This window comes from Cottoperca gobio, chromosome 10 (assembly GCF_900634415.1).
Source record: "Cottoperca gobio chromosome 10, fCotGob3.1, whole genome shotgun sequence".
NCBI classification, from domain to species: domain Eukaryota; kingdom Metazoa; phylum Chordata; class Actinopteri; order Perciformes; family Bovichtidae; genus Cottoperca; species Cottoperca gobio.
In genome coordinates this window covers 15,635,598-15,660,449 of record NC_041364.1, presented here as the reverse complement: position 1 = coordinate 15,660,449, position 24,852 = coordinate 15,635,598, and the positions used below count along the sequence as shown (strand labels likewise).

At 41.2% G+C, this 24,852-nt stretch overlaps 2 protein-coding genes across 4 annotated transcripts; both read right to left on the bottom strand.

Moving 5' to 3' along the window:
* Positions 1-1,369: 1,369 nt before the first annotated feature.
* Positions 1,370-8,920, bottom strand: znf711 (zinc finger protein 711). Of its 2 annotated transcripts, none has more exons than XM_029441957.1 (8): positions 8,688-8,920; positions 7,527-7,608; positions 7,314-7,412; positions 5,960-6,850; positions 5,707-5,853; positions 5,416-5,595; positions 4,370-4,504; positions 1,370-4,273 (listed from the first exon to the last, which is right to left on the bottom strand). In XM_029441957.1, the coding sequence occupies exons 3-8, from the start codon at positions 7,390-7,392 to the stop codon at positions 3,093-3,095; spliced, it is 2,613 nt and encodes an 870-aa protein (XP_029297817.1). In that variant the 5' UTR covers positions 7,393-7,412; positions 7,527-7,608; positions 8,688-8,920; the 3' UTR covers positions 1,370-3,092. The 2 variants fall into 2 exon arrangements, with proteins under 2 accessions (XP_029297817.1, XP_029297818.1); XM_029441958.1 differs by having other exon boundaries at positions 4,379-4,504; positions 8,688-8,919.
* A 361-nt stretch (positions 8,921-9,281) lies between these two features.
* On the bottom strand, positions 9,282-21,812 carry LOC115014859 (SLAIN motif-containing protein-like). 2 transcript variants are annotated; one of them, XM_029441959.1, is made up of 9 exons: positions 21,505-21,812; positions 20,303-20,940; positions 16,769-16,905; positions 15,438-15,569; positions 13,140-13,283; positions 12,551-12,880; positions 12,273-12,416; positions 10,562-10,841; positions 9,282-10,275 (listed from the first exon to the last, which is right to left on the bottom strand). In XM_029441959.1, the coding sequence occupies exons 2-9, from the start codon at positions 20,929-20,931 to the stop codon at positions 10,221-10,223; spliced, it is 1,851 nt and encodes a 616-aa protein (XP_029297819.1). In that variant the 5' UTR covers positions 20,932-20,940; positions 21,505-21,812; the 3' UTR covers positions 9,282-10,220. The 2 variants fall into 2 exon arrangements, with proteins under 2 accessions (XP_029297819.1, XP_029297820.1); XM_029441960.1 differs by having other exon boundaries at positions 20,303-20,935.
* Positions 21,813-24,852: the final 3,040 nt, after the last annotated feature.

Sequence of the window (24,852 nt, the reverse complement as noted above, 5' to 3'; positions counted from 1 at the left end):
AGCTTGTACAGTGTGTATTGGATCTACTTGTTGAGTTGGAAATCCTCCTAATACTGTGGGATTGCATCACTGCAACTGGAATTTTCTTCTGTTGAAATCAAAGCATAAAACTTTGGAAGGCTTTACTGTTACAAGCCTGGAGCTTTGAGATTATTGTACCAATTTAACTCTGCCAACTGAAGTGGAAGACTACACTGTGTACTGGGATAGTATCAAGATGGAGCAGTACAGCTCGTACACTAAATCCTACCTCTATGCACAGATGTGTCAGAGGATGAGCTGGTGATAAGTGAGATTTTAAATTCCCTTTTACTAACCGATAAATTGCTTGTTGGCCGCTGGCAGCGCAGTAACTGAGACTTCCTGGCAAATTTCATCACTTCTCAATGGCTGACTAAAGTACAAACTGTGTGGGATGTAATCAAAGCTGATGAATTGACGCCTACAACTAAAATCCACAGGCACTCATTAGATGTCTTACAAAAATAAACAGACTTACTGAAGCAGGTTGTTGATAAAGCATGTTTTAAGTTCCCGAACAGAATAATAGAGAGTGATGGCTGCTTCATATTCATCCGCCCTGAACTGATCTACAGGTGGTCAGGAGTATGGAAGTCAGCGAAGGTAGAAATGTGTCAAAACTAAAATCCTGCCTGATGTCCTTGAATCAGGCCTAAAAACCTACTAAAGGAAATAAGGATGTATGGAGCAACTCTATTATGTCAGTCCCTCTCAAGTACATTTAAGGGACGATCTGTGATACAAATGTAAAACAGTTGACGCTTCAACAAAATACAGATTTGCTGTAACTATTAATTATGTATGTGTATATATATATATATATATATATACCTGTTAAATGGTGACAAATCGGTTGACTGGGTTTTTAAAGGAATACTTCACTCACAAAATGATCATTTGTATATAAATTACTCGTGTTACCTTGAGAAAACCTTTTCTCCCACGGTGAATGAAGAGTCCAAAAACAGAGAAGTCTTGATGAATGGAAATAAATAGAAGCCAAATTAAATGATCAAAACATCCAATGACAAACTCTCACAAAACTCGTGCCATGTAATCCAAGTGTCATTTATCGTCGTATGCTCACTACTTCACAAACATATGCATTTTCGGTAAAACTTTACGATTTAAAGCCCTTCTGCAATAACAGTCTCACAGACCTTGTTTGTCCGTTTTTGGATTCTTCCGTACACTGTGGAGGGATGTGAGAAAAACAGTCGTCTTCAAAAATTCAAGGCAACACATTGCGAGTAATTGATAGACAAATGGTCATTTTGTGGGTGAAGTATTCCTTTCAGATGTCATGAAGAGTCATTTCTGTTGGCAGGACAGAACGGACAAAAAAGCGTAAAAAGATAATTGTTTATTTTGGTTCTTCCCCACCAGTAGTCTATCCACAATCAGACTGAAAGAAAATATAGACTAAGGTACACGAAATGCGGGGATTTTTAATATATACCACAATTAATTTCATGGAGACAGCATGTGTGCATACTTTAAAAGACTAATGCCAATATGACCACTGACTTCAAGGGAATAATCCCATGTTTGGGATTGGGTTGTATTATGAAGGACTGTAGAACGAGGGTCGGGGAAACGTGTTAGTGTGCACAAACAAAACACAAAACCAAATCACTTATCCATAGAACAAAACAATAAATGGATTCACCCACCACTTTCAATAAAATTCAGTTTGGATGCAGTAATGGATCGTGCCCACTTGCTAGAGATAACACTCAAAACAAACTTTTCCTTTACCAACTCACAAAGCTCTGTAATTGTTTATTATCTAGAGTTTATATATATATTTATATATATATATATATATATATAGATAGATATACATAGAGAGAGATATATCTATATATATATATGTACACACATGTAATTAAAATACAAAAAAAAGGTATTAAAGTGCTTTCTACTGACTCAAACACACAATCTCTGAGAGAATGGTATTGATGCAGCATGTTTGAGTTAAAAATCACTTATTTTCTGATTAGCTGTGTTCATCAGTGCTTAAGGGATAAAGACCAACAGATGTAAGGCATGATTGCAATCAAATGGTTGGCTGAGAGAGCACATCTGTGCCAAAGGTAACGTCACACATACGCAGCGTACAGTGGCAGTCCGATGTAACCAAGTCAAGGGTTATCAAACGTCGAGCCGACCATCTGTCAAGTTCATATAAATACACCTGTGAACTATCGGAAATGTGTTGTGGACACTAAAGGGATGTTCTACTAATATTCCAATGGCAACATTTCTCCTCCTCGTTAGACACTGCTGATCAGACCAGAAAATTTCTGATTCAACTTTTAAGACATTTTTAATAGAACACAGCCTATATCATACATGATTAATTTAATGGAATTCCAAGTGTTCAGGCTTGGGAGGAAAATCCAAAATGATGGAAGTTCAACTGTTAGACTTACTGAAATATGTTCTTAAGGTGCGTAATGTGTGTCAACATCACTCAAAACCATTTATGAACTCATGAATGGCCTTGCCCCTTAAAGACCATATGGCATTGAAAAACAAATGTTGGGGTAAAAGCTGGTTAATAAGGAAAAGAGATGCTAGTTGGTACGATGGAGGTAAACTTCTCCGGCACTCATTCCACATCTGAAGAACTGGCATGACGTTCACAAAGCACCACTTTCTGTTTTACAGCACACAGTCATCATCTTGCAGCATTTCAGCTGAGTGGGTATAAAAATATAGACATTTGAGACCCTGAATATATGTTCATATGTGATTTTCTGCAACGAAACAAAACACAATTTACAGCTGTCCCACTCAGTGTACACATTGTCTTTTTTAGACTTCACCCCCATCTAAAATGTGTTCTTGCATTACCCCTGGGGGAGGAGGTTTACACCCATTACAACACAGAACACAGAGCGGCAATTATAATGTTGTCGTCTTCACCAACAGCATACATCCGTCATTTCTTTGTTAATACACTAAAATTACCTCTGAGTGTGTGACACAGATTTACTCGGGAAAGAGGAGTGTTTGTGTGTTTGTGTGTGTGTGTGTGTGTGTGTGTGTGTGTGTGTGTGATGACATTACATCAACATGTCTTTGTGGTGCCTGGCTATGTGCTGGCTCTTCTCCGAAGGCCTTCTAAAGCCCTTGGTGCAGTAGTCGCAGCGATGGGGGTAGTCCTTGGTGTGAATGGAGATGACGTGGCGTTTGAAGCCAGAAGCGTCCGTACTGTTATACTCACAATACTGGCACTGATAAACTTTTCTACCACTGTGTGTCTTCATGTGCTTCTTCAGCTCAGCGGGCTGCCGGAAGCCTCGCCGGCAGCGCTTGCACTTAAAGGGGAGGTCCTTCGTATGCAAGGACAGGATGTGGCGACTCAAAGTGAAGGTATCGGGAGCGTTGAAGTTACAATGCCGGCACTGGTGCACCTTGTTGCCCTTGTGTGTCTCCGCGTGTTTCTTCAACTCCGAGGGCCTGTGAAAGCCTTTCTCACACACGTCACACTGATGGGGGAAGTCCTTGGTGTGAACAGAGATAATGTGTCGTTTCAGGTCACTGGAGTTGGTGCTCTTGTGTTCACAGTGTGGACACTGGTGGGTCTTGTGGCCTTGCACCATCTCTATGTGACGCTGGAGTTCCCGTGCGTCAGCGTATGCTTGGGGACAGTGGCTGCACTTGAAAGGCAGATCTGCCCCATGCTTGCTCTTGATGTGAGTCTTAAGATTGGACTGATCTGCACAGCGGAACTCGCAGTGCGGGCAGTGGTAGGGCTTCTCGCCTGTGTGGGTCCGCATGTGTTTCTTCAGCTCTGACGGGTGGCGGAAGCCCTTGGCGCACTCGACGCACACATGAGCAAAGTTCTTACTGTGAACAGCCAGCAGGTGACGGTTGAGCAGGCCCTGTTCAGCTGTCTCATAGTCGCAGTACTTGCAGTGGTGCAGTTTGGGCTCCCGGTCCTTGACGATGAGCTTGTCAGAGCCCAAGGGGCTGGACTCATGGTAGCGCCGCGTGTACTCACTGTATTCTGGAGAGCGCTCGTTGTTGTGACTCAGCAGCTTGTGACTCTCCAAGTGGTTGTGGAAACTGAGCTTCTTGTTGGTGGTAAAGTCACAGTCTGTACACTGGTACTTCTTCTTAAGCAGATGGTCCGGGTGGTTCTTCATGTGGCATTTGAGGAAGCCTCTTGAGCGAAACTTTTTTCCACATAAGTGGCAGGGGTAGACGGTCAAAGGCATGCCATCTGGTCCAATGATAACAGCTGCAAGAGATGGTTGAAAATACTGTTAACAACCTTAAAATGCTTATCATCAAATAATACTAATTTCATCATTCAGGGATGTTATGCGGTTTATACCAGTCTGACATTGTCGTATTTCTCCTTTCTTCTTTTTCTTAGCCTTGGGTTTGAGGACACGGTTGGCGCCCAGCCCTTCTCGGATTTGCAGAAAGGGTGTAGATGCTCCATTCTTTACCTGATCAATGGTATTACCTGCACAGACAGTTTAGATTGCATTATCAACATGATAGAAGACACAAACATATGCTCTATGACACTGTCATGTTATAAACATGTTATATATCCGAGATATTTGCTGTACAAACTGCCCAGACAGACAAAATTGTTTTGTTGTCGAGTACTCATCTAAAACTAATGCAGACGTACAGAAGCTTCCTCTTACTCATCTCCTTTCAAATGTCAAAGACTGAAAGTTGACACTAGGGCAGCACAATATATCGTTTTAAAATAATCATTGCAATGTCAACTTATGTGATGAATAGACACAAAACAACAGCACTCGCAGATAAAGGATCTTTTTGTTTATTATGGGCACAAAACAAACAGCCATCAACTAGCTGATGATGACTACTAGCGCTTCGTTTTGTGCGCATAATAAATAAAAAAGATCCTTTGTGTGTGAGTGCAGGTGGGTTTGTTCAATTGGTCTTTGGCACCACCGTGCATCCAAAACATTGTTTAAGATTTAGAGCTGTGCCCTGCTGCTACTTCCCACAACAAAGACTGCAATATTGCACTCAGGGATGTTGTGAGTTAGTAGAAAGAGAGTATCAGTAGAGAATTACACTTTAAAATGTAACCATCTTTTTTTTTTTGTGCCTTTTATGTAAATTATTTTCTTTCATTGTTTTTATTCAACAAGCAGTTTGTTGTATTTCAGCAGTATACTGAAAGCAGTGGAAAGGCAGAAGTGAATACACTTTATTATCAGTTTATTTATTGCACGTAATATTGTTATTGTGATATTTAATAATTTAATTTTTAGAAGTTTATCGCAGATTTTCCTCATATCGTGCAACCCTGGTTGACACCTTTTACATATTTACAGCCACATGACATGTCTGACGAAATGGACAGAAAGCTGTTTCACAAAAGCAACATACTGATGTCGTCATCCTCATCCTCGTCACTGTCATCCTCATCATCATCTTCTTCTTTTGGATTGTTCTTGACTGCCATGTAGACCATCTTGTCACGGCCAACTCCCAGTCTGCCCGATGATGCAGCTTCGAGGTCAGGATGGCCATTCTGGTAATCATCCTCTGTTATTACCTCTGTTCCACCTGGAAAGAGACAAAGTTACAATTTAAAGCCATGATCAACATTCAGTTTACCAGGAAGAATCTACTTGTATTGTTCAAATTATTTATTTTGTTATTCTTAAAGTCACTTGCCTAAATCGTCATCTGCTTCAGCTTTGAAAATGTAGACTTTGATAACCTCGGAGCATTCCTCCTCTTTACATTCCTTGTCTTCCATTACCTCGGTGCTGATTTCCAGGGGAGTGTCTCCTATGTCCAGCTTCTCTCCCACCTCATCCACTGCAGTAACACAAAAAGCTTTAGTTAATAAAAAAGGAGCAATAATAAAACATGGTATTGCATAAGAACAACGTTTATTAATATAAATTATCAAATGGCGTCTTACAGGAGATCATGAGGTAATCCTCAGAGCTGCTTCTTGCATCATCATCCTCGTCTGTCTGCAGGGAAACAGCCTCAGCTGGCAGCTGTTCGTGGATTATGGTCTCGGAGTTGGCCTCTGTCACCATCAAGCCTTCTGACACCAGCTGGTGGTCCAGCGTGTTGTCCTGGTGCTCAGACAGAAGCTCTGCCACAAACACCTGGTCTGGCATGTCATCATGGTGGTGGTTCGAGTCCTGGATGAGGTCTGAGGTTAGGACATGATGATGATGGTGGTGGTGGTGATGGTGATGATGATGATGGGGGTCCAGATCCTCCTCTATTGCAACCTCTGTGCCTAGAATATTCTCAGGCATGATCACGCTGTGTTCTGAGGGCTCCATGTCTTCAGAGGTAATTTCATGGGCTTCGACCCCTTGAGACTGCAGACTTTCCACATCTACCTCCAGGCCTTCAACAACCTCTCCTTCTAAACCCTCCACTTCCACTTCTTCCTCAAGGCCCTCCACAACGTGAGCTTCCAGGCCCTCGACATCTACCTCAGTTTCCAGGCCCTCCACCACATGTGCCTCCAGACCCTCCACTTCCACCTCACCATCGAGGCCCTCGATAACCTGAGACTCCAGCTCTACCACGTGCGTCTGTAGCTCGTCAACCACTTCGGCCTCCAAGTCATCAACATCTACATGCAAGCTCTCCACCACTTCTGTCTCCAGTTCTTCAACCACCTCTGTCTCCAGGTCATGAACCACATGAGCCTCCAGGCCTTCCACCTCAAGCTCATGCTCCAGGAGGATGCCCTCGTCCGTCAACACATCAGAAAGAAGCATACCCTCGGGCACAGACACCACAATGTGCTCCCCGTCAATGTGAGCCAGACCCCCCATGCCTGCAACTGTAAACACAAGACACCAAGAGGGCTGCGTGACAAAGAGTTTCAAACAACACAATGGCAATTAAATCTACAACCCAAAGTTTTTTGTACATTCAGATATCAGAGCAGCTTGTCACATGTTTGTGAAGGCAAAACATCAACATGACAACTCATCTTGATGTTGGTATGCTGTGAAAATGTCAGACTGACTATGTAATGTTACTGTGACTTTATTATTTAGGTAGGCAATGGAGCTAAATGGCATCAACACTTGACACGTGTGACACAATAAACCAGATTAGTAAGTGTGTATGGAGAGGGTCTCTTGTCATGGTAAACAGTAATTACATGATTTTAATGACAGATTTAATTTTTAAAGACCTTTAGTCTTTAACTTCATTTTCACTTGTAGGGGAATGTGTCTTGGCTTACATGTTGCATGCTGAAATTATTGTTTGTCACCTTGTCCTACATTACCACTTACCAAAGTCTTGCATGATCATTGCGTGGGGCATCTTCAGCTCCTGCGTGTGTAGCTCCAACACACCTCCTCCTTGATCCATGTCTTTACTTGGGGAAAAGCCTAAAAATTACAGTATACACTGTATTAGCCATTTTCTTGCACTTTGTTAGTGTGCATAACTAAAAGTAAAAGTACAAATTGACAATGCCACACTGGCTAGTATCCAATACATACCTTCACATTTGATGACAAAACCCTTAGAATACAACCAACAGGATATTTGATGGGCTTCCTTCCATCAAGTTAATCAATGCCTCTGACAAAGAAAAACAAACAAAACAATTGGTACTCGAAAAGCACTGTGCTGATGTAATAAGAGAACAGAAAGAAGGTAATGAGCTAGGTATGTGTAGTAGGTCTATGTGTACAACATTTCTACATGGGATCAAGTTTATAATAAAGGCAGTGGTTCCACCACAAATAATGGTAAGTGTATAAGTAACTTTAAAACACAGAGAATCGGCCACTGAGGAGGAGGAGGGCATTTGTGTTGTTGACCACTGGCTCCATCCATTGCTTATCAAGAGTACTACAGGCAGCTTCAACCTGATATGGTCATACACCTGGAGCTGGTTGAGCCTGATGGCTGCAGCCCAGCTGAGACAAAGGGCTGTCCCGCTCAGTGTGCAGGAGGACGAGCTCACAGTAAGCGGCTCTGATTGCGCTTGAAAGATGAGTCCTGCTTGTTTATGTTAGAGGAAATGTATTGCCGTCGCATGACGGTTCAAAATAAGCCAAATGCGTAATGTCTGCAATGATCTGTAGTGACGTTTAGGGTCCCACGGATATATCATTTTGGGGTAAAACTAGCACTGTGCTGCTGCAGTTGTTTTAAAAACGTATTGAACTCTGGACTCTGCACAAAACTACACATGCTTCGAGTATAGGGCCGCCAATGAAAGTACCGCAGACGTTATGCAATAGATACTAGGGCGGCTACCGCCCTCCACCCACCAGAGCTAACTAGCAAGCGAGCTAGGGCTGTTCCGCCGAGGCGCCATTTTGTTTTAGCATAATGGCTAATACAAGGATCTCAACAACCGATGTTACTTGACAATTTGAGACTCACATTCACACAATGTTGCACTATTAATAAAGTCATTAAAATAAGCAAACCACCAATGTGTCGTATACAATTATTGTTTTGCATGTCGCTCTAATCTGCGCAACGACGGCCATCCGATCTGCTAGCTAGCTTGCTAAGCTAAGTGAAGCGGCTTGTGCCGCATTATCTTCCATGTTGTTTTCGAAAAGGCTGAAAGAGGCCCGCTACGGCCGACTGGGCCCTTGCGTCTTATACCACATGCCTTTCTAACCGATTCAAAATAATTTTACCTGATAGCGTCGTCTTCTGACTCTATCGGTGTTTCTCCCCCTTCTCAGTTTTGTCTGTTATTGTTTTGGTTTATTTTTGACGGTAAGCTAAGTGCGGCCTGCAGTTTTGGATCCCCGGGCACCCTTTGCTAGGCCTCGGCCAATCAGCTTTCTTCCTGACAAGCAGAGGGAGGGCGGGGGGCAGACAATGCGTGGCCTCGTTTACCGCTGATCCCTTACTATTTGCGTCATGCATAAGAGAGCAGAGTAACGTTAATACAGACTTTCAAATAATGGCTATATATAATATCTATGCCCGGTTCTGAGACACAAAATTCAAATGTTATCACATCAAGAAATATTTTTTAATGTGGGTACAGACTGCGCTCAGACTTTGTTTGCGCAGATGAGGCCTGTGGGCCATTTTGTCACAAAGGGTGGGTAGCGTCGAGCACTCATTTGTGAGGCGTTTGGCAGGAAATATCCGGGAGATACTGCTGCCGCTACCGCTTGTGCTGCGGATGGATTCATAGTGTGACAAATTAGCCTGCGATGCAAACAGATTCTCTACGTGCACGCGTAGTTTATATAATAAAATAAAGTGAGATGCTGCAATTATATATCAGGGTAGACTTTATTATTAATTTTCAGTACAGCTCCTAATTGTCAGAGGCACTCTGTATGAGGGTGCATAGCTGTCTAAGGCACAAGGCCTTCGTGCATAAACATTTTCTTCATTACAGTGGTATCCAAAAGCACACTCAAAACCACCTATAGATATGCAGTAAAAATGCCTGCAAAATGCAGTATTATAACAGTACCTTTGATGACTTAAGATTCTTCTGAATTAAAAAGTGTGTTGCAGCGGAAATGCACCTTGGCACATACCATATATTTCCATTTTTGTATTATTTATAAGGGCAGTGTGGTTTATGTGAGTTTCATTGCTGTGTAAGCAAAGAGCAAAACTCAAATACAACACAAAACTAGATAATTTTACAATGAACCAATCAAACATTCATAAATTCACACAGATCATTGTGGGACACATGGAAGATTTGTCATATTGCAGTTACACGATGAGGGGAAAAACAACGAGCATGCGACACTCAGCACCTTCATCTAGTAGGAATTCACACAGAAAAGTAACAAACCACCAATATCTTCATTTAAATTGTCTTCATATCAATTACATCAATAGAACAGTAATACAACCTTTAATATTCCAGCAGTTTCTCACAATTACCATAGAAAAATAACTAAAATTGACACAAACAAATCTTCTGGAAGCTCAGAGTCGGTCCGTATCACAAGTGGATTGTGCATGTGTGCCTTCTTGTCTGCCTACACAGCCTCTCTGTGTGGGTTGACAATGTTTCATGCGAGGGAAAGTGATGAGTCTTGACTACGAATCCAGTGCAGCCCTGCGCTCCAGTGTGAAATTAGGAAACCGAAAGGTTGTACGACACATTTGTGGACACGGTGGCTGTGTTCTTTGTACTATGAGATGTAAAGGGTAGAGGTCAGCTGAACATCCTTCATCACCGGCCAGGCTCAGTAACAGCCATCTTTCCAGGATTCATCTGACATTTTAGTCATGCCCAAAGACCTGTGAGTAAGACAGAAAGTTAGTCTCATTCACACAAAAGCCCAAGTATAAAATTGTGATGATCTTAATGGCATTAAAACACATTTGCCATTATTAAAAAGGAACAAATCCTCAGTTTCTCAACATTCCTTAAAAGTTTTAAATTTAAGCACTCAGCAGATTATGTACTTATATTACTGTTACTGTATTTTCAATTGTCGCCACGTTACTCTCTTGCTCTTTTGCTGTAACAACATACATTTCCCTGCCGTGGTACTAATAAAGGATTTCTCATTCTGATTCTCACCTCCTGGGGGGCTGTGAAAGTTTACTTCTGGTAGATGCCTGTCCTCGGCCCACGGCGGCTCTCCCTACCCCAGCTGAGGCTCTCCCGGGTATGTAGGCTCCGTTATTGGCAGAGCCTGGGGACTGGACCCTGCGGCCCCCACCTGTAGGTGGTGCTTGGACAACAGGCAGACCTCTGGAAGGACGACCTGCTGCCATAGAGCCCCCGGAAGGGACAGCTTTAACTGGAGTCCGTAGGGAGAGAGGTGACTGGCCACTACGCAGCCGACTACAAGCCATACCTTGAGTGGAAGAAAGGCACAGTGGCATAATAGAATCTCAAACTGCTATTTCTTCCAGACAAGCTGGGAAATCCTATACTGCAAATATTTTTAATATACAAAAGATAAATATGCTGTAACTGAAATTCAAACCCAATTTGTGGCATGTATGAGTTGTAGGAAAACCTGGGAGGAGCAGTACTGGAGGGAAGTAGTAATAATCATGTAGCAGGTGAAGGGAGGGTTAACTGAACATGACCTGGGGTATGTCAGGGAGTAGAAACATTTGGGATGCTTTGCGGAACTCTTAAGTATCTGTGACGCATATATAGAATGAGTTTGTTATAGATGACTCGACTTGTTGGGGTGAGACTAAAGGTTAGATCGATACATCCGTTTTGATGTGTCAGACCGATATTCATTGTTTTTAATAATATGTGTCCATGTCCTTCAAAGACATACAAGTTGCATTTTTTCAACATGTATTCATGTTATGGAATTTATTTACAGGTGAAAACCACGTGTGATGTTCTGTTTGTATACATATTTAATGTTGCTATAGTATGGTTTGTGGAAAAATAGTAATTTCACAAGCAATATGTTGATATACAGTGTGTTCAGAAAGTATTCAGACCCCATCAATTTTTTCACATTTTGTTATGCTAAAATTGTTTAAATTCATTTTTTCCCTCATCAATCTACACTCGATACCCCCTAATGACAAAGAGAATAGAATTTCACATTTCAGTTTCTTATTCTTTTGTTATCTCTTTGTCATTAGGGGGTAGATCAAGTGACGATTGATGAGGGAAAAAAAGGAATTCAAACAATTTTAGCATAACAAAATGTGAAAAAACTGAAGGGGTCTGAACACTTTCTGAACATTAGTTTTTTGTTGACAGTAGCCTTCAGAGCACTTTGATTTAGTTTCATCTGTATATTTACATTTTTTATGTTTGAGTTTTCTTGTAAACTTTCTCTTTACATTAAGTGTTACTTACCAACACCTGCATGTATTCACTCTACAAACATGGTAAATACATTTCCTTCCTTATTAAATATTTGCAAAATTGAAACCTGCATTGCATCCGTTTGTCTTCTTCTTTAGTGTATTTCTTGGCGCATTACTGCCATCTGTAGATTAGTGGAATAATGTGAAACCATCAGCAATAATATGTATTGTGTCTGCCATGTGTTTGTGCAACATGTAAGCAAAATGGGGACCTAAATTTAAAAAAAGCTCCAGAGCACTAGTAGTGGTAAAATACTCCACGGTGTACCTTTAGGAATAATCTTCCTGGATATCGATCAAACCGTACCTGTGGTCATGCAGAGGTTTGAGGAGGCACGATGGTAGGATAAAAGTGACACTACAAAGGGTATATGCAAGGAAAATGCAGGTGCCATTACATTAGAGGAATGGTGCAGACCAGGTGAAGAGGGTAGGGTTACCTGTGGAGGGGGAGTGAGTCAGGTGGGACATGCGGTTGCCAGAGCTCTGGAGGTTAGCCTCCATGCTGCGGCTGTTCCTGACTGCCTCCAGGGAACGTAGGCTGGTGCGGGGGGCCAGATTAGGCATGCTGTGCCTCAACTCTTCTGGAACCACACATACATAACAAATTTAGCAACAACGCAATGAGTATCATCGCAGCTTTTGATACAAGAAGAATCTCTGTGATGGTCTCTCTGATCGGGGTATAAATGCTGAATTATTACTGGCTATAACCTACCCTCACTCTTGGCAAATTTAAGTAGCTCTGCACTGGGGCCCTGGAGAGATCGCCTGGGTGTTCTTGTGCGTGGGGCCCCGAGTCGGCTGCTGTATTCCTGACCTTGATTGGAGGTGGAGGGAGACAGGCACCGTGGTGAGCCTAAGGGCGAAGGCGTGAAGCGATGTCGTCGCTGGGGCATGGAGCAGAACTCATCCTCTTCGTCCTCCAGGCTATAACTATCAAACTCCTGATCGCTGTAGGTGCCACCCCGACGCAGGGACTGCAGAGAGGTTGTGGAGCTGCGGCGTGATGCAGATGCTGAGGTGGAAGCATAATCCTGCCTCAGACCTAAAACCAAGAACATGAAGTTAAAGAAGGAAACTGCATATATAGGGAGTCATGCAAATACCCTTGCATGTGCATACAGATTCATATAAAAATCACAGAAAAGCGTCAAAATATCTATCTGATCTAGAGGAGTAAGAAAATATGCACAATAAGGCCAACTGTGCTAGTCTCTTTCTTCATCAGCTGTCTACGGTTTAGAATGTGGAAACAAAATGATATTTGATTTCCAGCACAGCATGTGCACAACACCTCTACTCACTCTCTTCCTGTAGGCGAGCCATGATCTGGACATCAGTGAGATCCTGCAGCTTATAGCCCATAGAGATGGAGTCATCTGATGTGCTGAGCTCACTGTCTATGGAAGACTGCGAGCTCAGGGCTGAGTGCACGGAGGCTGTAGCACCTGTAAAAACACAGTGGGGTACCCGTTACAACAAGCTGCATCTAACACATAAAAGAAAATAATAAATAATAATACTATAAAATTGTCAAATAAAAGCCGGCACTGAAATAATGGACAGGTGGTCCGTTTGAATAAATAAAAGGAATGAAATGACCAGAACCTGTATTATAACAGCTACAGGGCCTTTCAGATAGGAGGGAACAAGGCTGCACCATCATAATCATTCAAAACACGCATCAGACTATAGTACGCATTTGAATCTGTCATTTTCATGATATTCCCTACACTTACACAGTGAAAGGTTTTGCCTCCATTGTGCATAGCAATGGTGCCCGTTTAAAACCTGCACAGCACCGGTCATATCACAGGATGATAACTAGCTTTCAATCTAAGATTGCTTAACATAAAAGGGATGTCAGTCCCATATAACAATACATTTCTTATCAGGTACTTGACCCTTTTGCATCATAAAATGAGAATGACATGTGGAACATTAATTGGTCTCAAAAGGCTTGATGCCAACGGGATCTGTCAGACTCTACTCAGTAGAAACAGGACCTGATTGATCAGGTTCATACAATTGTATTATTGCCTCAAGGTGAATCAAGCAGAGTAGCCCATCACAGTGATGAGGAAACAATTTGGTTTTTAAAGTTGGGAAATATTGGAAAAAGCATACCAATCGGAGGCGTGTGACGTATAACTCACCTCAGCTAACACGGAGCGCTGCCTGTATCTAATTAATTAACAGATTTAAGTTGAATATTCACCAGGTGGATACACATTATTATTTTTTTTAAACTTAAATTATCAGACGGGCTAACATTCAAGAATTTAAGGTATTGACAAATCTTTGTTTTACAAATCACATTTGGTATGTTTAAATTATCACGTCTCTCCACCAAAACTTCACACGTTCATCTCTAGAAAGCAGCGGGACACGATTATGGCCAAAATGATAATCACAATTATTTCTCATTTAAATAAACCGAGTGCTGCTTTCCCTTCCATGTTGTGCTGCATACAACATTCAAAATACGATTTAAAATAAGGTTTCTCTTCACCTAAATTCAGTGCAATTTTGTTTTGCCCGTCTGTCGTTTATTACTCTTCTACTTTCGACGTCAGCCGCAAGATTAATCTTCTTTGAGCGGGGCACACATTTTTTACGTAAATATCACAGGCGATCATCTTTATTTAATTGAAGGAAATTGTGATTAATATTAAGATTAATTATTCAGCCCTAAAGAGACGGGCTGTCTGATGATGATGCTCAGGAAAGTTCCCCTGACGGGCATGTCTCTGTCTGACACAGGCCGAACTCTCAGACTGAGACAAATGGGGAAAGACAACATCATCCAGAGGCATTTGGTTATGTAAAAAGTCTGGGATTAGATCAGGTCACCACCCACAAGCCAAGCATTTACAAGTTCATGCAAAGATTTGTGCAAGTAATCACCACAAAGTCAAGAACACCAGCATTCTAGATTTCACATGGGTTAGCAATACCAAACACCAACAATATACCTGTGTTTTTATCCCCACATAATCACCGACCATCTTCCAAAACATGTTTTTCTGTCTGCCAGGTGCACACTGTTCTCCAGGTGCACACTGTTCTCCATTCATTTCCATAGAACTCGAGAAGCTAACATTACATGTACACAATTAATCACAGAGAATATAGTGTGTTTTTATTCTAGACCAACAATAAAGAAATAAAAATAATAATAATGTGGTTGTTGTGCAGTGATGTAATTGAAAGCTTGGAGGGATGGGAAACATCTGTGTTTGTGATGCATTCATGTGTTGGGCGGAATAACAGCAACCTTTGTCATGCAAGAAGCTATTCAACAATTCTTTGTAGAATTTAGTAGTTTTGAAATGAATGTGTAACAATGGCTGCCTGGTAGGAGTAGAGAACCAATCTAGAAAACTTGAGGTATGTTTTGAATCATGGCTGTAAGTAATGTGCAACACACAGTAAACTGGGGAAAACATGCCACAATAGTCTTTAAAAAATCCCATTCAGATGGTTGATGCATTAGCGCACACACATATCAACTGACCTACATCTTTACAATAACTGACGTCAATCCCACTGTTGTGTTGAGCAGAAAATGAGGAGCACAGTGTGTTAATGTCATGCCATACCTGAGCTGCCACAGGTTAGTAGGGATTTGTTAGTTGATTTGTGGTACCCAGGAGAGATCAGGCCTGAGCCTGCCGAGCCTGCCGAGCCCGCCTCTGCTGATGGGCTACTGTACATGTTCCTCCATCGAGACGCTGCGGGGGGGGCAGGAGAGCAGAGATTAGATCATCTCCGGGAAGAATATACACACTTTAAAAAGGGATGACATTAAAAAGAGAGACATGAAGAATATCATAATAAAAGTATAGTTGGGATCAATGCTAATTATATTAAGTGGAAATCAGTAGGTCTTGGGCATCTCGCAAGTTCTTGCAGGTGCAGCAGTGCAAAGTGCAAAAGGATGGGGTGAAAGTGAAGACAGATAAAAGGGTGTGGTGATTAATAAATAACAGTGACTGATGACGACAGCTCAACAAATGAAGCGTCGGATCCCCGGGAAAACATGACTTGTCTGGATGGTGCAGAGCGACACAATGTGAGCACAAAGACGTCACATAATGTAACATTAAATGTGAAGAAGTTTATGATTGCACCAATCCAAACATATTTAAGTAATAAGTGTATGGCATTTCATGTTGCAAATGATGACATCATATCAAAATGTGACAGCTGCGTTAACTTCATAACACATTTTAAAAACATAAATAAAAAAAAAGAAAGGCTGTGACACACACAATTAATGAACTCCAGTAATCCGATGTCTTCGTCATAAACGGACATAATCCATCAGTCTGATGTGTGTAGAGGTGTGTGGTTATTTAGCAGCCTGGTGTCCTTCGCATGGGATTTAATGGAGGTAAACACAATGCATGCGTGTGCGTAATGGCACTGAGCTGGGTAATCCAACCCAGCCCATGACTTCATGTGGTCATTCAGCTCTGGTGTGAACAGCTCTGTTGTTCAGGCTCTGCGGTGAGCAGGAAGTAAAGAATATATGGGGCCTGTTGGATCAGACACAAACTTCTGTCCACACGTAGAGACGTACACACCATGTACACATTCACTGTGAGTGCTCCGGCTTTGTCACACAACTAAGACACACACACACACACACACACACACAGATCTGTGCACATGCACAATGGAGGTGAGCAGTAAATAAGAACGCAGCCCATTCACAGAGGGAGGAAAGACTGTCTCCCTGTGCTGAATTAGGTGCCTTAATCTTTTTTTTTTGTTGCAACCTGTTGCTGCTTAGAATTTGTTATGGACAGAAAGATTGTTAATCTTTAGGTTTAAATAGGGGATTAATACAAATGCAGATTAGTAAATACTTTGGTTCAGACATTTCAAAGAGTTTAATGCAAACATGCGCGAGTGTGTGTTTACATACTCTGGTCCAAGCGGCTGATCAGGGTCCGACAAGCTATTTCTGTCTCCGGGCTGCGGTGGTCAAGAGCCTGTCGACACCACTTCAACGGAGAGTCTGGGCCTTGATCTGCTACTTGCTTTTTCGAAGACACATACAACCTGTAGAGAAGAAAGATAAACTATTACCAATGGCAATGGGAGTGATGACAAGGAATAAAGAGGATGGGGAGAGTAATACAGAGATAGAGAAACTGAGGTAGGGAAACGGTAGCTCAGGGCTGAAAAACTAAGCGTGATATACTTTTTTTTATTAAAAACATGCTTATCAAAAGTGCCAGTAACTACCGAGCAAAAGATTTGAATAAAAACAAGCTGGAGATTAGTGTGAACTCCTGGCCTGTAAGGTATGCACTTAATAGTATTGAGCATGCCTTGCATTGTAAGAATGTTTTTCACAATGTACAACACAGGCAGAATTATCGCCCGACCACTGAAGCAGCAAAGATCCCACATTGTTTGTTTAAAGGGAATGATGTACTTAGATCAAACAGTGAGTGAACAAATACTTTAAGGAGGTAATGCATCGTTGAACATCCTCATCACAGCCCACACCTGGTTCTCAAACATGACTGCTAAATACACATTTGCCTCATGTAGATCTGCCGAACATATCGCTCTCATCCTGTAATAAAAAGGCCAGTCAGGTGGACAAATCTGAAAACACATAACATTATTATATCATTGTTATATTTTAAATCAGCTGTACGTTAACTTCTACAGCCAGAAACAATCACATCGACAAACAGTCAGCCAAGGTGCTTTTTAAAAAAAGGCAGCCACACACAATGTCACCATCTGAAAGCAACGCTCGACTTTCTGAAACCTCCTCTGAGATGTGACCAGTGTTGCCCCAGTGAGAGCAAACAGCCACAAGCTTTGAACTGCGGGTCACATGGGCCGGTCCTTTGAGTTGCATACACAGAAGGTCCGGACTGACTGACTCTGGACCAATCAACTACAAATCATCTTCCCATTGGGCAAACACAAAAGGACCCATTTCCCACTGGAATGAGCAACAATACGGAGAGCAATATTCAGGTCACACATCCTGCCAGAGAGCACAGCTTCTGTGTGTGTGTGTGTGTGTGTGTGTGCACTTCTTTTAACACACAATACTTCTGTTTGATGTGGAATAATGCTGCAAGTTCTGCTTGCGTTTGATCCAGTTTCGGTCACAGGTTAACACCTGGTTCCTGCCATTCACGCAAGACAAAGCTCTGCAAATGCAGTGATATTAGCATAACTGCTAAACCAAAACAAATACACCAGACCAGAATTGGTGAAACCTACATATATACCGGGTACATATATATATATATATATATATATATATATATATATATATATATGTTATAGTATAGCTGGGGAGAGAAGAGAAGCATTGTTCGGATGAATTCTATATCTGTATATACGGTATCTACATTTTTACAGTAATAGTATAATAATTTACAACGAGCCCTATAGTAATCTTATAGTTATTATAAAAACAGAGGTTTCCCTTCATTATAAAATCAATAAGAGGCAGGATGGATAACATAACAAGACTATTGACAGTCTTCACACTTTCCGTCACAGACTGAAAACTCGACTGCACCTCGACAAAACATTGTATCTGTTCTTTGTATGCTGCACTTACATTGGTTTGGCTTATTTGTAGCTAAGGGTTGAATTTGTATTCTATCGTTTCTGTATGTTGCGCTTATTTGAAGCTAGTGTTCTGCACTTAAAGGATTGTCCCTATTTGAAGCTGATGTACTTGCCAGATTCTTGCTGTTCGGAGTTGTATCCTAATGATTGTTTGCACTTATTGTAAGTCCCTTTGGACAAAAGAGTCAGCTAAATGAACTGTAATGTAATGTCATTTACATGGCCATTTTGAATTGACCTGCTGGGGTTGAAACCTGTCTCTTCTAGTCTGGGAATTATTTATTTATTTATTTATTTATATATATATATATATATATATATATATATATATATATATATATATATATATATATATATATATATATATATATATATATATATATATATATATATATATATATATATATATATATATATATATATATATATATATATCGAAAACCCACAACAAGAGATCCTGCCGTTGCTCTCAGCTCGAGTGTTTCTGTCCGTGTTGCATTATGGTCACACAGGGGGGGCCCTCAGATCACATGCTGTGCAATCCCACCCAAAGCAGTTTAGCCATGCGGCAGCATCCAGCTCAGAGCAGATGAGATTATGTCGCCGTTAGGATTACTGGATGTTTTGGCTATGATAACTTCACAAAGCACATATGGTATGGTTAATTATGTGAAACTGAAAATAAGTCGTGAATGGTCTGGCTGTTAAGCTGCTAGAGGAACCATCAGGAACACAATATGGTACCTGTTGTAGGCTCGCATTGTGCACAGCATTTGAACAAGTATGTCTAGACTGAACTCTGGCATGAAATTAACATGGACTATTAGTAATTAACCTTCTATTACTGCTCGGTTAGGGTAATAAGAATCATAATTAGGTAATCAGGTAATTATATTCTGCCAATTAAATTGGAGGAAATTAGCAAAGTTCATCTCGTATAAAAACAAAAAGGCTTTTTACAAGCTACAACGTGACCTGCATTTAGGAATGAACTAATGCAGTTGATCTGTAGTACATTGTATAACAGTGAATGCAGATCTATGCCAGGTCAATAATAATAACCATCATAAGTATGACCATTTCTGAAATGACAGAACACTTCTGGTGCCCATGTCTTTTTCATTCATGCTTGGTTTAAAAAACAAAAACCTTTGTTCATCATAACCTGTCAAACAGGTTGCAGATGGGTCACGCCTGCTGTTGACCCAGGTCAGTCAGAGAGCTCAGTCTCAAGGTTAAGAGACAAACAGCCTCACGTCAACTGCTGCTGAACATATTCACTCCGGCTTGCTGCACATTCTTTTACCACCACCTCGTCACTCCAGGGTCTCTCTTCTCCGTCACTTACACTTACACCAGTACCTCTGAATTACAGTACATATACTGAGTTAGTGGTCAAAATGTTTGCCACAGTTAAGCAACGCTTTGAAAGCACAGGCAAAGATTAAGTATAACTTTAACTCCAAATAACCTACACAACAGTGCAGTCTTTTCCCGTGGGGGAGTAACACACTTTAAAGTTAGAGGTTAAAATGAAAAAGCGCAAGTGAGTAATATGGCTGAAGGGGTTCCACTCTACGTCTACACAGGCGAACGTAACATGCAAACATTAAATGTGCCATCGCTGTGGCGTGTGTTGCCAGAAATCCCCTGTTCCCCTGAAGATATCTCATATGCACGGCTACATATTTTTATGTACGTTTATTACTTGTTATCTCTCTCACATCTGCAAATGTTCAGATTCAGCACACTGATCCGTCCAGTATTGGACAGAAATATATCTTGAATAACCCAAACAAGTGGGGTTAAGCATAACTAGAGACCAGAGAGTGCAGATAATAAAACATACCAACTGTCGTCTACTTCTGCACACGCATCCTCCAAATCTAGGACATCCAATTCATCCAGTGCAGTTTGGTCCACCCCAGAGTCGCTGTCTGCAAGTGTCTCTGACTCATAACTTTCCTGAGAGGGGCTCTCCGGCGTCTGGCAGTGTCCCGCTCCGTTGCTGCAGGTCAAGGTGAGAAAGCCCCCACATGGACCCTGGTCGTCCTCATCATCCTCTCCCTCCAGCCTGTTGGCCATGGGCAGAGGAGACATGTCTTCACCACTGCTGCTGCTGTCCTGGGGGGGAGACAGCTCAAAGTCTATGCTGCTCAGCTCGCCACTGTGCTCCAATCTGAGGTGAGAGTTGGTCACCTCTTCACAAGTCAGCCTCTCATTGATATTGACAGCAGCTGTGAGACTGGCTCCTCTGTGGGTGATAGTCTTGCTCCCTCTGTTGCGCAGGGTTTCATTCTGGACCTCCAACCTACGAACAAGCTCCTGCAGCTTTCGGACCTCCTCCAGCTCCACCCCTGCCAGGTCCTGACCCTCCTCTTCGTCCTCCTCGCACCCGAGCTTGGAGCTCTCCATTAGGCCAGTTTGACTGCCATTGTCAGCCTGGGAGACCACGCTGGCACTGTCCGGGACCACCATGCTCCTACTCTAATAAGAGGAAGAGTAACATCATAATGTACATGATGAAAATAAACAATAGGTCTAAATCATAGGCTGTATCAAATATTAGCCCAAGCCTGATAGTACTACATGCAAGCTCAGGTTATGTTGTTCCTCCACCATTAATGGGCACCATCTTGCCAACAATACAACAACTCAACACATGGTAACTTAAATAATAAATATTTTAGCGGTGAGAAATATTCTCAAGCTACTTCATTCACATGCAAAGCTTTTGGTCGTAGTCACAATGAAGCAGCTTTGGGATCAATGCGCCACTTGTAACATTGCATTAAAGCCAATGTTAGCAAACAATCACTTGTATTTACATGACGACGATCACTTTATATCCTCGTCGTAACGTTGCTAACTCTGCAACTGCAATTACCTTTGCAAGAAGCTAGCAACAGCAGGATAATGCAAACCATTACATCTACCTTTAAGCTGTGAATCTGCAGCAGCTATATTGTAGTACATCTAGTGGTAAATGTTTATTTGAGCCCTCTAGTTAATGTTAGCTCGGTTAGCATGCTAACAGCACAACAGACGTACCGGTGAGTGAGCCGTGTTGTCCCAGTTGTCCCTGCGAGCTGATGACTGAGCTTGCTCGCCACTCGGAGCTCAAACTCCCCGGTGCACCAGCGACCGCATGAATGAAGCAGCTAATTACAACCACCTGAAATAGTCCTCAGCTAGCGTTGAAAAGTGATTGTCAATGCACCGGAATATATCTCAGTTAGCTTGTCCATGTTTTCTTTTTGCTAAAGCATCACCGCTGGCGTTCATCATATCGCTCACTGCTAACTAGCTTGTTGATGGACTTTAGTTAGCCCAGTGAACAGACCTGCAGGCCCTCCCCCTACCGTGTTTCTCTGTTATATGGCGCCCCCTATTGGAGATATGTGGTACTGCGATAACATCTTTTTGTAGTCTATATCGTAGCCATTGGGTGTCGCTGTTTACATAATAGTGTTACACACCACTGTATTAAAAGTAAAACAACCTAATAAATATTTTATCTGCTATGACTAATGACTATAATGTAATTTCCCCATGCTTTGAGTACGGCTATTAATATTGTATTGCACCCCATTGTACTGGAGTAGAGACAGCAAGTATCTCGACAATCTTAAATACTAGTTAGGTTAACTGAGAAAATGTTTTTGTTTGAGTGAACCCTTTAACTCCCACAAAGAAAAGGAAATTGTAATATCTAGGTTAAAACATTAGAAAACAGATCATCCTTACTGTGTTTCTGCTCATTTATATTCAAAGGTCTATCAGCTATTGGAGGATGATGATCATTCCAGAAGGTCACAGCTGCATAACAAACTGGGCAGTGGAGACATCTTACATACAAAAAGCTTTCTTACAAATGTGTGACTTTCCTTTATCTGTGCATACAAATACACAGGTTAGCACATGTAGTTCATGTATTATAATGTACAATGGGAACTAAAGGATGTAGTGATGCTCCTACTTAAAGTACTGGTATAACTTGTCTTATGAGCTATAATGTGCACTTGTCACAATGTTGATGCAGGAAAAATTAATGGATTGAACACAGCAGGCAATAAGAAATACAGATGGGACAGTTAATAAGCAGTGTCCCCTTAACAATGCAATGCTACAGCATAAATCACATATAAAAGTTTAGTTTTTTTTCAATATATGGCTCGGGAAATATTAAAGTCACTGAATACGATCATAAGTCTGTGTCTACCACCTATGGTTTAGTTGTGTTGGATGTATTCTTTCTCTACTTGTGCTGCACTGTCTAGTCTGTTGTCATAGTGCACAGACACGCCTAATCCTGAAAGGATTATTGGAAAAGAATACACGCATACCATTACTTTGCAATTTCATTAAAGCTATTTACCTTGAAACTTTTTTTTTTTTTATGAGCTCTGACAGGCTTCCTTACAGGAGGGAAATTGTAAGTCCTCGTCATTTTGGTACCTAAATTCCAACCGAAGACAATTATATGGCATGTCTCTGCATCAAGTACCTGCATGCTGTTGTACGAGTATGTTTTAACAGGCTTGTGGAAAGACACAGCCTGCCCTTAAGCAATCCACATACATAGTACGAAAAACAAAACAGCTCCACCTCTGCTCCATGTGACGCATATCTACTTCCTCAATATGGGCTTGCCAAAGCACGTTCACACTGCAAAGACACAATACTCATGTGAACATATATCAGTTATTTGCATTTGAAAAGAAAAGGTATAAATGTGACACCACTGCATATAGGAACTAAATTAAAACTCACTTTTTCACACAAGCTATACTTCCCGTCAGTGTGGAATGTGTAATACCTGCAGAGGATCCACTCATTTGTTGAGCAGGCTTAGACCTGTTGTAACTCTAGATGTAGCTTTTAACTGGGCGAGAAGGATTCACTCAACCATTGGAAACTGAAGTCAAAGATACTTCATTTAGCTCATGTGCAGCCAATGCAAACTGAAAATGCATGCTCACAAACAAGGATCAGTTTTAATATTAAACATTGAAAGTTGAACATTGCATTAACAGGCTTTGATTTAAGACCCTTTCTCTACTCAGCCAAATATGATCAAGTAACAGGAGCGTAAGTGTGTTCATTACTGTGATTACTTTGGTACCAATAACAATGGGCTGACTTTTGCTTACGCCAGAGAAACCCGTAGAGACTGTCTACAACTGAAACCTACTACTGCCTACTGAATGTCTTTAGTTACCTTATAATGCACACTGGAGCACAGCCTTATTCCCTTGTATACAGAGTACTGTATATGAAGAGAAGGGCAAAAATTACCTTTAACCATTAATATTTAAAATAACTTTCCTGTCTAACCACTTCAGCAACAATGTTATTCCTGACCTCAGATCTGCAGTGGACTAATGGGAAACATGTTGTAATGATAGATACTTTATTTATCCCGAGGGAAAGTCAGGTGACTGAGCTTGAAAGTTTACCTGACTTTTAAATGTTTTATTTCATTTATGTTTACCACTCATGGTTGACAATAACTTAGACCATGTAGGATACATGAGAAACTATTTTGCACTTATAAAATCAGTTCTAATAAGATTCTTTTTTAAGTTTAGCAAGACTGTTTGACAAAGTATACACAAATGCAACTCCGTTTTGACATCCCTTTTTATTTAAAGAACAAAAATAAAGAAACTTGTTGCTTTTCAGAACGGCAACTTTCACAGGCATACTTAGTCGTTTGTAGCAATGAATATATTTGATTGATTTCATGATTTTTCTCCTTTTATATATATAAAAAAAAAAAGCAAACCTGACAAATAGTCATCTTTCTCGTGTCCAATCTAAACAGCATGGAGAAAATACACCCATTGCATTAATGTACATGGGATAACAGACCTATCCTTCCCCATAGCATCAGCCTAAACTTTTCTAATCAAATATGGCGACAGAAAACGGGCAAATGAGTTGCTGGACAGGATTCCATATTAGAGGACGAGCAGGTAACAGAGCAGGACTGAAAGGAATCATGGCAGGTAGGTTTCAGTTACTTCCCCTTCCCTGCCGTGGCTTTCTTCTCTGCTGCGATTTCTGTGTGAACCAAGAGAGAGACAGATGAGGTGATAAGACTGATATAGCACTATGTTTGAACATCATCCTGTAGTAATCAATTAAAAAAAACAAGTCTTATTTACACACCACAGAACAATTACTATACAATATAAAACACCAGTATCAAATATTCTAGATGGTGGGTAAGATTATCAGGTGTGTATTGATTAGAGTGCAAATATTAAAAGTTCTAGCAATTTAGCACTGAGCTTGCACACAGTTGGGAAACTTGCAAGAGGCATGAATAAAAACAAACAGGTAGCGATATCTTACATTTTCATGTTTAGATGGGGCTAGCTTAAAAAAAAAAAA

Excerpts from the sequence above, each read along its gene's own strand:
- LOC115014859 (XM_029441959.1), bottom strand. The coding sequence starts at position 20,931 with ATGGTGGTCCCGGACAGTGCCAGCGTGGTCTCCCAGGCTGACAATGGC. Across the intron at positions 15,570-16,768 it reads GATCAGCCGCTTGGACCAGA|CGTCTCGATGGAGGAACATG; the intron begins GTATGTAAACAC and ends CCCCCCCCGCAG. Across the intron at positions 13,284-15,437 it reads ACTAACCTGTGGCAGCTCAG|GTGCTACAGCCTCCGTGCAC; the intron begins GTATGGCATGAC and ends GTGTTTTTACAG.
- znf711 (XM_029441957.1), bottom strand. The coding sequence starts at position 7,392 with ATGGATCAAGGAGGAGGTGTGTTGGAGCTACACACGCAGGAGCTGAAG. Across the intron at positions 5,854-5,959 it reads GGATTACCTCATGATCTCCT|TGGATGAGGTGGGAGAGAAG; the intron begins GTAAGACGCCAT and ends GTGTTACTGCAG. Across the intron at positions 4,505-5,415 it reads GGATGAGGATGACGACATCA|GTAATACCATTGATCAGGTA; the intron begins GTATGTTGCTTT and ends CTGTCTGTGCAG.